Source organism: Myxocyprinus asiaticus, chromosome 5, assembly GCF_019703515.2.
Source record: "Myxocyprinus asiaticus isolate MX2 ecotype Aquarium Trade chromosome 5, UBuf_Myxa_2, whole genome shotgun sequence".
NCBI lineage: Eukaryota > Metazoa > Chordata > Actinopteri > Cypriniformes > Catostomidae > Myxocyprinus > Myxocyprinus asiaticus.
In genome coordinates, this window is record NC_059348.1 from 6517804 (window position 1) to 6530303 (window position 12500).

Sequence of the window (12500 nt, forward strand, 5' to 3'; positions counted from 1 at the left end):
CTTTGATCACGTTTACATGCATTTAAAAAAATACTTATTCAGGGTTTTGCAGAAAGCAGCATTCTGAAACTTTTTTTTATTTTTTATTTTTTTATTTGGAATGCCCAATTCCCACTACTTAGTAGGTCCTCGTGGTGGCGTGGTTACTCAATCTGGGTGGCGGAGGATAAGTCTCAGTTGCCTCTGCTTATGAGACTGTCAATCTAAACGAGCCATCTTATCACGTGGCTCGTTGTGCGTGAAAGATGGAGACTCACAGCATGTGGAGGCTCATGCTACTCACCGCGATCCACGCACAACTTACCACGCGCCTCATTGAGAGCGAGAACCACTAATCGCGACCACAAGGAGGTTACCCCATGTGACTCTACCCTCCCTAGCAACCAGGTCAATTTGGTTGCTTAGGAGACCTGGCTGTCACTCAGCACACCTTTTTTTTTGTTTTATTGATTTTGGTTTAAACATTTTATTCATATATTGAAACACAAAAAACATAAACAAAAGAGATTTCTCAATTCAAATTGCACTTTAAATGAAAAAAGCAATAAAATAACAAAGTGATCAAAAAATCTTATTTAACCACCTCCCAAAGTCCGAACAATTACCATCTCCAATGGCCCCATTTGCCATCACGCAATCATCCATCAACACAGATGGAAAATTATTAATAGCCTACAGATTAAGTACTAAAGACAATTATACATTTAAAGACAATGATAATCAAAATAATGACGACAGTATTCTTGCCAAAAATTTAGATGAATAAAACAGAGAAAACATGCACCTGTTCCAGGAGACAGGCTCATACAGCACACCTCTGAAAAAACAGCAAATCAGACACAGCAGTAGCTATGTTTCCATCCAAGTTGTGAATTTAATTTATGTGAAAAATCAGAATATCATAATATATTCTTAAAAATATATAAATTGTGTTTCTTCAAGCGCATGTCTTTTTGATTAACAGCACTTCTTGTCATGTGTCACTCTGAGACGTCTTGCAGCAGGTCACCTACCTGTTGCGGGTAGATGAGCAAAATTCCCATGCATGAAATACATTGGACGAGGTACTGGATTCAACCTCGTCGTATTTGGCGGGGTCTAGTTTCACACCCTGGTCACTGTTTAATATATTTGCCAACTTCCCTGATCCATGGTTTTGCCATGTCCTGATATTGTCGATCATGTCTGTTTGGAATCGGCATTCGGATCTTTAAGACATCGTTGATATCCGATTACATCGTCCTGTCGCCCAGCCCCACTCCCCCTCTCCTTCTCAAGCGGATTTGCCTTTTTAGTGCGCCTGTGGTGATTTACTGCTCTCATTCTTGTTCAATGGTGATGATGATGTCAGTGATATTTTGTCACTGGGCCTCATTAGTGGACTTGTACATGCTCAGTTGAGACAATTTTTCCATATGACTCCAGTGGTTAAATCTTTAGAAGCGATATTATTAGTGTGGGTGAGAAACAGATCAATATTTAAGATTTTTTTTTTTTTTTTTTTTTAAATCTTCTCTTTCACATTCTTATGTTTTTGGTAATTTGCATTCTTTGTGTATATCGCCATCTACTGGGCAGGGAGGAGAACTTTAGGGCTGCCCCCTGATAGTAGACCAAACGTTAGTCGATGAGAAGTCTTGGTCGACCAAGTTTTGATTGGTTGGTTAGTTGCAGAAAAAACTCCACAGGAAACCGACGAACACGCTGGTTGGACACTAGGTGGTACTATGGGGTAATTTTCATTAAGCAGAGTTAGGGTTAAGCCTACACACTAAAGCAAGGCTTCTTGATTTCAAACTTTGAACTTTATTTTTTATTTATTTTAACTAAAAATTCAAATGAAACTGGGAAAAAAATAAGTGCAATTAAAATGTGTCTTGTTCAACTTTTTGAACGATGGTTTTACAACAGTTGTCAACATCTCGCTGACAAAGAACCTACTTCATCTGTACATTCTCTACTGGACGGGTATTTCGTTGTCTGGGAAAATACATCAAGTGTGTAAATAAATTCTTTTTGTTCCATCCTTCATGATATATATATATATATATATCACGCAATATCCAATTACATCAGAAATCCCCTGGCTGAGGGATCGGTGAATATTCTTGCTTTAGTGATTTTGCATTGAAAATAAATTAATTTATTTAAAAAAATTAAATCAAATACATTTCTAAATTAAAATTGCACTCCAAATGAAATGAAAAAGCAAATAAAATAATGAAGTGATAAAAGATTTACCATCATGCAAGTATCCATCTAAACAGGCAGGCGAAAAATTACTTACACAAATGAAGAAATAAAAACAATTATAAATGTAAAAATAATAATTATATTGATGATGATAATCACTGAAATATAAATCATGGTTCAAGGTCAGTGTGTTTTTGTATTTATGTTTTAATCACAGATGTATAGGCTGCAGAGTTGTGGTCACATTGAACTGCTCTGTGGAAAAAAGCGAACTGAACTCAAAGCACCTCCTGAGCGGAGATGTCTGAGGTCATTTGCAGCACTCATAGACAATGCTGTTCTTGCAAAAAACAATTCAGAAGACAGAAACAAAGAAAGAGTAAGAAATTTTACCTGCGGGTGTTCCACGAGACTGCATGCCTCCGTACAAACATACATGCGCATAGACGGCTTTTCTGTCATCTGCTCTTAAAAATATAATATATAATAAAATGTAAGCGTGTTTCTTCAAGCATGTGTCTGTGTCTACGGGCAAATTATTTGTAATATTAATTTGATAATAATAATAGCCTAATAAATAATAATAATTATTTAATACATGGGAAAACGAGCCAAATATCTTCTTGACATCGTCAAAGGCATCAGCTATTGGCGATCACTCTGACCATTGTTGATCCCCGAGATCATCGTTTGTCGGCACAACCCTAATGTGTATTTCTCTCTATAAATTAACAAAATATTCAGACAGTCTCCTTGCTGGTTTTTCCGACACCTTCAGAATCATTACAGCTTTTGCCAGTGTAGCTGCAGCTCGCTTCATGTGTGCGCTTGTAAAATTTATATTTTAAAGGCTCATTATTAAGGTTTAGTATTTCTCTGTAATGTAGAACAGTGTTACTTATAACATTCTTTCTCAGCCCTGGAACTCAAACCATTTTCTGATACCCCCAAAATATATATATATAAGTAATTAAATTAATATCATAAACGTGCGACTAGCCGACTAATGGCTTAAATTAACGCTTACTAGTCGACTAGGAAAATCTTGGCTCAGAAGTTGACATACACTTTGTTAATATTTGGTAGCATTGCCTTTAAATTGTTTAACTTGGGTCAAATGTTTTTTGTAGCCTTCCACAAGCTTCTCACAATAAGTTGCTGGAATTTTGGCCCATTCCTCCAGACAGAACTGATGTAACTGAGTCAGGTTTGTAGGCCTCCTTGCTCACACACACTTTTTCAGTTCTGCCCACAAATTCAGATTGAGGTCAGGGCTTTGTGATGGCCACTCCAATACCTTGACTTTGTTGTTCTTAAGCCATTTTGCCACAACTTTGGAGGTGTGTCTGGGTTCATTGTCCATTTTGAAGACCCAGTTGCAACCGAGCTTTAACTTCCTGGCTGATGTCTTGAGATGTTGCTTCAATATATCCGCATAATTTTCCTTCCTCATGATGCCATCTATTTTGTGAAGTGCACCAATCCCTCCTGCAGCAAAGCACCCCCACAGCATGATGCTGCCACCCCCATGCTTCATGGTTGGGATGGTGTTCTTCGGCTTGCAAGCCTCTACCTTTTTCCTCCAAACATAAGGATGGCCATTATGGCCAAACAGTAAAATTTTTGTTTCATCAGACCAGAGGACATTTATCCAAAAAGAAAGATCTTTGTCCTCATGTGCACTTACAAACTGTAGTCAGGCTTTTTTATGGTGGTTTTGGAGCAGTGACTTCTTCCTTGCTGAGCAGCCTTTCAGGTTATGTTGATATAGGACTCGTTTTACTGTGGATATAGATACTTGTAGATAACTTGTTTCTTCCAGCATCTTCAGAAGGTCCTTTGCTGTTGTTCTGGGATTGATTTGCACTTTTGCACCAAACTACGTTCATCTCTAGGAGACAGAATGCATCTCCTTCCAGAGCGGTATGATGGCTGTGTGGTCCCATGGTGTTTAAACTTGCATACTATTGTTTGTACAGATGAACTTGGTACCTTCAGGCGTTTGGAAATTGCTCCCTAAGATGAACCAGACTTGTGAAGATCCACATTTTTTTTTTTTTCTGATGTCTTGGCTGATTTCTTTTGATTTTCCCATGATGTCAAGCAAAGAGGCATTGAGTTTGAAGGTACGCCTTAAAATACATCCACAAGTACACCTCCAATTGACTCCAATTAGATAATTGGCTAATTGCCTAAAGGCTTAACATAATTTAGACTTGTCAAAACTATAGTTTGCTAATATTAAATCTGTGGAGTGGTTAAAAAATTAGTTTTAATGACTTCATCCTAAGTGTATGTAAACTTCTGACTTCAACTGTAAATATTGATCTGTTTTTCACCCACACCTATCAAATCGTTTCTGTAGACAGATTTAACAACTGGAGTCATAAGGATTACTTTTATGCTGCCTTTGTGCTTTTTGGAGCTTTAAAATGTTGGTACCCATTCACTTTGTATGGACCTACAGAGCTGAGATATTCTAAAAATCTTTGTTCAGCAGAAGGAACAAAGTCAGACACATCTGGGATGGCATGAGGGTGAGAAAATGATGAGAGGATTTTCATTTTTGGGTGAACTATTCCTTTAATAAATACTTGCAGCAAAAAAAAACCTCATGTTGAATGATGTCAACTAGATGTTGTGCACTGACTATATTATTAATCTAACAGGTATTGAATGCGGACATGGAGTGAGAATTGTCCTGTGAATCCAAGCACTTTAAGCGTTATTCTAAGTTCTGGATGCACATAAGTGGCCATTTTTGTGCTTGACGAGTTCAAGCCAGGGGTAGCCCTTTTGCTGCTACAGTTCCAACGGGTTTTGGACAGGTGCGCAAACTACGTGGCACATGAATTGCCTAGAACTGCTTGCAGTCCTAGTGGCTCTGAGAGTTTTTCAGACAGACATGCAGGTTCACGGTCTGATCGGCACGGACATCACTGCAGTTTTGGTCTCGAAGGTCACACAGTGTCACCTCTGGTACTCCATGACTCGGGCTCTGCTGGGCTTGGATTCCCTAACTTACAAATTGCCAGTGAAACACAAACATGAGTTTGTTGTGCAGAATCTTGGAAGACTGGAAAACCGTGCTTTTGGTTGCGCCAGAGTGGCCCTAATGCCCTTGGCTTCCAGAGCCGATAGAGCTGTTGGATACCCCTCTAAAAATTCCACTAATGAGGGATCTGCCTTCGTAGGCATGAGGTATGATCTGGCATACTCGACCGGAGCTGTGGCAACTTCAGGTCTGGCCCCTGGACGGGGCTCGTTAGACACAGACAGGTGCAGCCTGTGCTCAACACCATATTACAAGCCAGAACCCCAGTACCGCCTCTCCATATAACCATGTTACATATTCTGCGTAAGGCACCAACTCCCTAGGGGGGCACCATCTTAAACTAGGGGGGCACCAGAAGCTCCACCAGCTGCCCTTACTCGGGCGTTATATGTTATTCAAGGACCCGGTTGCAGTCATGGAACACAGACTATCACCTCGCACTCGCTCCGCACCTCGGAACAGGCCCCTCCCACCCCCATCCAACGATCCCGGAGCTCTGTGTAGGCCATCAATTTGGCCAGCGGTGCCCCTGCAGAGCCCCCTTGACTGAGGCTATATGTCGTAAAATGACGTTTTTGCTGACTGGTGTACCTCCCGGGGTGAGGACCCGGTGCATTACCCTGTGCATAAGATGATTCAGTTTTTAGTTTGTGCTGTACATCCCAAGATACCTCAGAAAAACTCCTGCATTAAAAAAAAATTAAAGTGCAACCGCATCCTTCTCGCTTTCTTTTCAGTAGCGATCACCTCTGGAAGTATTTAGGCTTGAAATGTCTCGAACACAACAATTAATTTGTGGTTATTCTTCCTTTTTCAAAATATAAAAATTCAAAATGACAGCCTCTTGAAGGGGCAGGTTTAAAACTGACTAAAAGCTGACTATTGGCTGCGGTCTCAATACGCCTGCAGAGAAGAATCAGTCATATCAGCTGAAAAGTTATGACATTTTGATTAAACATGACATGGTAAAAAAAAAAAATATGCATGAATCATTCACAGTAAGACCAGTAATATGCATAAGAAAATAAATAGGGTCCGTTTTTATTTAATGCCGACTTCACATTGAAGAGTGTTGTGGTTTAATAATCACGAGCATTCAGCCCAGCTCGGTGGCCATTTTCTGATGAATCTTCATGGGAAAATCACGTGCTTCGCTGCTATTAGGAAACTCTGGATAAGAGGATTCTGACTTTTTCCCCTACTGTCTTTTTCTGTGTTGTTTTGAGAGGACGAACATGGATGGGGCATTTGGAAGGTGTAGCCTCAGCCTCTCTCTATCACACTCTGTCCTGTTCAGAGCAGATGAGCTCCTGCATGGAATGGCGCCCTGGCCCATGGAGCCAAGAGGACAAAAAATAAATAAATTCCTAATGGAGTGATGGTGAACCGACAAGCGGAGTGCCTCTTTGGTGCTACTATACTCTCTGGACTCTATTAGGCGATGACTAGTAGTTGGAACTTGTTTTTGCCTGATTCATGGATTGTCACACTTGTCAGTCTTTTCAGACTGTGTTGGTTCTATACACGATGAGTTTTGCAGTCCTACCAAGCAGATCTTGTTCAGGAGTGTTTGTTTGAGTTCATCACTGGCTCCATTTGGACTTCTCTGTCTCCCCCTGCAGCTTGTGCTAAGGAACTGGTCAGTCATGGTGATGCCTTGCTGGAGGCTGATGGACAAAGGCTCTGTGCTGTCTCCTATGAATTAAGGTTCTTACCCCCTGTGCATTCATGTCACGCGAGTGCATGGAGATTAGATCAACGCCGTTCAGAGGACCACGGTCTTCCGGCCAGCCATAGCTCACCTGATGTGTTCATTATGAAACGGAGGGTGAGTCCCCGTTCAGCAGACAAAATTGGGCCATTCAAACACTCTGTCGCTCCCTTGTCTGCCCTTTGAACATCGACTGAAGTTTGCCATTCATCATGCCTTGAACGCTTGGAAATGAATGTGGATCTTAGTCTCCCCCATAAATCATACTGGGGAACAAGTGTATTCTAAACTGAATTCTCGCCCTTGCCTCCATGGCCGAGCGTCTTGGGGCATACGTAACTACAGTATACAGTGTGCAAAAGCACTTTGTCACAAGCACCACACATTGTTCCCCTGTTGTACATGCTGGGACCGACTTAGTGGGCCAATCTGTTTTCAGTCTTCCCCAATTTAGCTCAGTCTCCCCCAGCAACTTGTGCTGTGGAAGGAGTGTTGAGAACTCTCTACTCAAGTTTTGCCTCTGCCCCCATGGCCAAATGTCTTATAGCATGTGTAATAACACTCAGTGTACTAAAAGCACAAATCTACACATACACATTGTTGCAAGTATCACACGTTGTCCCCTAAATACAAATGCTGGGGCCATTGTAATAGGCAAGTCTGTTCCCAGTCCCCCCCATGTTTGCGAACCCCTCCCTGCTCCAAATAGCCAGGGAGGAAAAGTTTTGGTCGAGTTCTCCTGCGGTAGATACATTTCAGGGCCCTCTTTGCACATGACGGGGCATATTGATTTCAGTCAATCGCTGCAGTGAAGGCACAAGAGTCAACTGGCAACAATTACAAATGGTATCAAATTTGAACAATAAAGCATGGTTATGTCATTGAATACAGGCAGGCACCACCTGCATTCAGTGGGGTAATTCCTACAGCAGTCTCAGCACAGGAAGCTCCATTTTTAGAGGGAGAGCAGTTTTTACAGATGCCATTTCCTAGTTCAGAAAAGCAATTAAATTTCACTCTAATGAAATGTCGCTTCAGGATGTTGAAGCTCAAATAGATGACACAAATATGGCCAGGGGACTTTCACATTCAGATTGTGCTGAAGCACAGGTGGTTTCTCAGATACCCTTTTGGGGCAAAGTGTTCCAATTTCGCGTCTTTCCGTTCGGTCTTTCTTTGACACGTGCACATTCACAAAATAGATGGATGCGGCTCTGGCTCCTGGGCAACCGCATTTTGAATTATCTCAGAGAGATATAATTCTCAGTCATTTGGACAGATTAGGGCTGAGAGTCAACTTAGACAAGAGTGTTCTGTTACCAAGGCAACAAATTCTGTTTCTAGGTGTAGAGCTAAATTTGCTGGCGACTCTATCCATCTCAAGTTTAGTCATTACATCAGTGCCTAGCAATGTTTAAGGAGATGTGTTCTCCCTGCGAGAACATTTCACAGGCTGTTGGGGATTATGATCATGCTTTCCGCTATCATTCCCCTGGGCCTGTTGCACCAGAGGCCATTTCAGTGTTGGATGAAATCCATAAAGGGACTTGACCCACTGAGGCATGTGCATCATCCCTTAAAAGTGAAGCGCAGATGTTGAAGAGCCCTGTTGCCGTGGAGAAGGGATGCTCTTTCTGGAGTCAGGCATTCCATTGGGACAGGTTTGTTGCCACAAAGTGGTTACCACTGACACCTCCTCCGTGGGTTGGGGTTCTGTGTACGAAGGTCATCCAGCCTACTGGGTTTGGATGGGCCAGTAGCTAAAATGTCATATAAATTGCCTGGAAATGTTGGTGGTGCTGTTTGGTCTCCTTTCAGAGATTTGAGGCAGTCATGTCCTTATCCAGACAGACAACAGAACCTTCAGGGAGAAGTGCGCTCTTGTGCCATACTGAGGTTGGCACACCATACTCTCCTGTGGACGCAGGACAGTGTACTCTCTCTTCGAGCTGTACATGTCCCAGGTCACCTGAATCTGGAGGAAGATCTCTTGTCCAAGCATGATCTGAGACTGGAGAATAAACATTACACCCTCAGACTGTGGAAAAGATCTGGAGGAGGTTTAGCAGAATGGACATGAACCTGTTTTCCTCGAGCGAGATGTCACATCATCCCTTGTGGTTTTCCCTTTTGCCCCAACCCCTCTGGGCATCGATGTGTTGGCCCATTAGTGGCAGACGCCGTGTGTGTATGCATTTCTGCCGATCAATTTGCTTTACATGGTTCTGCAGAGGATTCGGGAGGATCAAGTTCTCCTATTAGTGTCGCTGTATTGGCCCTCCCAAACAAGGCTGTCAACTCACATCTCCCTCCAGGAGGAGGCTCCTTGGGAGATTCCGGTCAGGACAGATCTGTTGTCTCAGGTGTGAGAAAGCATTTGGCACCTCGACCAGACTTATGGAAGTTATGGGTTTGACCCCTCAACAGGGTGCACTTTTGAATGATGGTTTATCCCCCATTGTTGTTGATACCATTCTGAATGCTAGAGCCCTGTCTACAAGAAGGCTAAATACGCTGAAGTGATCCGTTTTTGCCTCTTGGTGTTTGGCGTGAGGTGATGACCCTGTTCACTGTCTATAGGCTCAGTGCTGGAGTTTTTTACAATATAATTTTTTTTTTTTTTTTGTGGGCGGGGATGCCACTATAGTGGCTGAAAACACACATGTAAATTAGGTTGCGATTGGTAGACATTCTCTTGTCTCTCACTTTATGCACAGAGTGTACAGGACAAGGCCTTTTCACCCTGTTGTATCTCTTAATGGAATTTATCTGTGGTGCTAGAGGTGCTCTGTTTGAGCACTTGACATCAGTTTCTGATGAGTTTATGACTCTTTAAACTGCCCCGCTTCTGGCATTGGCATTGTTTAAGAGGATTGGTGAGTTACATGCCCTGTCGGACAATCTACGGCGTATGGATTTCACACCATGGTTGTCAAAGTTACCTTGCTTGGGTTATTTACCCAAGTTCATTTCTACCCTTTTCTGCTCCCAGGTTATTTTGCAGGTCTTCTCTCCTCCCCCATTTGGTTACGATGAGAATGAGAGGTTACATATGCTGTGTGCTGTTTTAGCCAGTGGCTTAAGTCAGAACAGCTGTTTGTATGCTTTTGTGGCCACAACAGAGGGTTTTTAGTCACTAAGCAGAGGCTGTCACATAGGCTTTCGGACGCAATTTCGAGTGCTTATGGGGCACGCAGTTTGCCTTCACCTATGAGTATTTGGGCTAATTCTACGAGGAGTATGGCATCTTCTTGGGCTTTGGAGGACATTTGTATGGCGGCAGGTTTGGCCTCTCAGCATACTTCTGTCAGATTTTATTATTGGATGAGGGTTTAACTCCTGCTTCCCATGTTCTATCTGCTGGAAAAGGGGTAAGCTTATAATTCATATACGTGTAGTCTGATTGTGCACCACTATATGCTAGCCACAGAGGCTGATACAGTTTGCAGCTATTGGTCATATAACGTTATTATATACTGTTCTCATGGCATCAGCTCTGACGCAGCATGAAACTGGGACTATGAAAGGGAACATCTTGGTTACATAAGTAACCCTGGTTCATTGATTAAGGGAACAAGACACTATGTAGCTGGCCATACTCCCTGGTTGCTGCAGAGGCACGCGCCTCATGCAAAAAATGTATGGGATGGAGCTAAGTGAACACTTGTAAGGAGCCCGTGGTATAGCCTCTTATGGGGCTTTGCTTATGTGACATCAGCCAATAAATTGCCGTATTTATATAGGGCTTCAGACATCGTGACCAACTGAGAGTTCCCATGGCGTCAGCTCTGACGCAGCATCTCGTTCCCTGCTCCGGGAGCCAGGGTTACATATGCAACCGAGATGTTTTTTTGTCAATGTGTACATATCTGTAACATATCACTGTGTTTTCTTAAGGCTGGTTACTTTGATATCCTTTATTTTATACTTAAAATTCAAGAGTTCCTCTTAAAATAAATTTTTGACAACATGTTGTTTTCTCTTTAGACTTGAAGGTGAAAGAAGAAAGTCAAGAACTGAATGAAGAGCAAAAGCACCAGCACCATCACTATCAGAATCCTTCTATTTCCACGAATGGAGGAAAATCTTTTAGTTTCTCAGAGAGTGAAAAGAATTTTAACCAAGAAACAACAAAACAAAATAAAGCCAAAAATTCCTTTACTTGCTGTCAGCGTGAAAATAGTTTCACGGACAAAAATATCTCCCATAAAAGTCCCTTAAGAATTCACACTGGAGAGAAGCCTTACACATGCCCTCATTGTGGGAAGAATTTTAAATCTCATGGAAACCTTACCATGCACATGCAAGTTCATACTGGAGAGAAACCTTTTACATGCCATCACTGTGGAATGAGTTTCATTCAAAAAGTAAACCGGGATACTCATATGAGAATTCACACTGGAGAAAAGCCTTACACGTGTCATCAGTGTGGAAAGGGTTTCACACAGAAAGGAAACCTTAATATGCACATGCAACTTCATACTGGAGAGAAACCTTTCACATGCCTTCAGTGTGGGAAGAGTTTCACACGTAAAGGAAGAATTAATTCGCACATGCGAATTCATACTGGAGAAAAACCTTTCACGTGCCATCAGTGTGGAAAGGGTTTCGCACGGAACGAAACCCTTAATATGCACATGCGAGTTCACACTGGAGAAAAGCCTCACACATGTCATCAGTGTGGAAAGGATTTCACACAGAAAGGAACCCTTAATATGCACATGCGACTTCATACTGGAGAGAAGCCTTTTACATGCCATCAGTGTGGAAAGGGTTTCACACTGAAAGGAACCCTTAATATGCACATGCAAATTCATACTGGAGAAAAGCCTTTCACATGCCTTCAGTGTGGAAAGAGCTTCACTCGTAAAGGACGATTTAACTCGCACATGCGAATTCATACTGGAGAAAAGCCTTTCACATGCCATCAGTGTGGGAAGAGTTTCATACAGGCAAGAAGTCTCAAAACTCATCAGTGCTCTGCAGTAGAATCAGTCCAAAAAACACAACTGAATATTGATGCAAATGGAAAGCCTTACTTATGCTCTCTTTGTGGAAGAAGTTTTTCAAATCTGCGAGGTTTTAAAAAGCACCAGACAATACATACCAGTGAGAAAGCTCACGAGTGCTCAGAGTGTGGTAAAGTCTTTACTAGAGTTCGTGAATTGAAAATGCACACAAGAATTCATAATGAAAAAAACGATCATAGCTAATATCAATAATCAGTCTAGTTTAGGCATGTGCTAGGTATTATAGTTGAATAGGGTATATTAAAAATTATGTTATTTATTACTATATCTTATAAGTTTTCTAATACAAACTGTTCTGACTGAATATCATGAAATTACCAGAGATGAAATGGAGCAAAATCTTGTACTGAGTGCTTTAATGAGCACATAGAACATGTTTCATTTAGTTTTGATCAGATCAAGAACTTTCAACATTATAATCTGGACTTTATTATACCTGAAAAATACACTGTAAAGATTTTCTAGTGAATTGCATTCAGAATTTCTTTAGTCTTTGTTGAACAACTTTAAT

General features: G+C 41.6%; 1 protein-coding gene across 1 annotated transcript in view; it reads left to right on the top strand.

Moving 5' to 3' along the window:
• The window catches only part of LOC127440767 (gastrula zinc finger protein XlCGF57.1-like), a 75224-nt gene that overhangs the window by 3672 nt on the left and 59052 nt on the right, over positions 1-12500 (top strand). The window contains exon 2 of the mRNA XM_051697621.1: positions 10947-11825. Coding sequence (XP_051553581.1) covers positions 10947-11825 — 879 coding nt within the window. The remainder of the gene's footprint in view (positions 1-10946; positions 11826-12500) is intronic.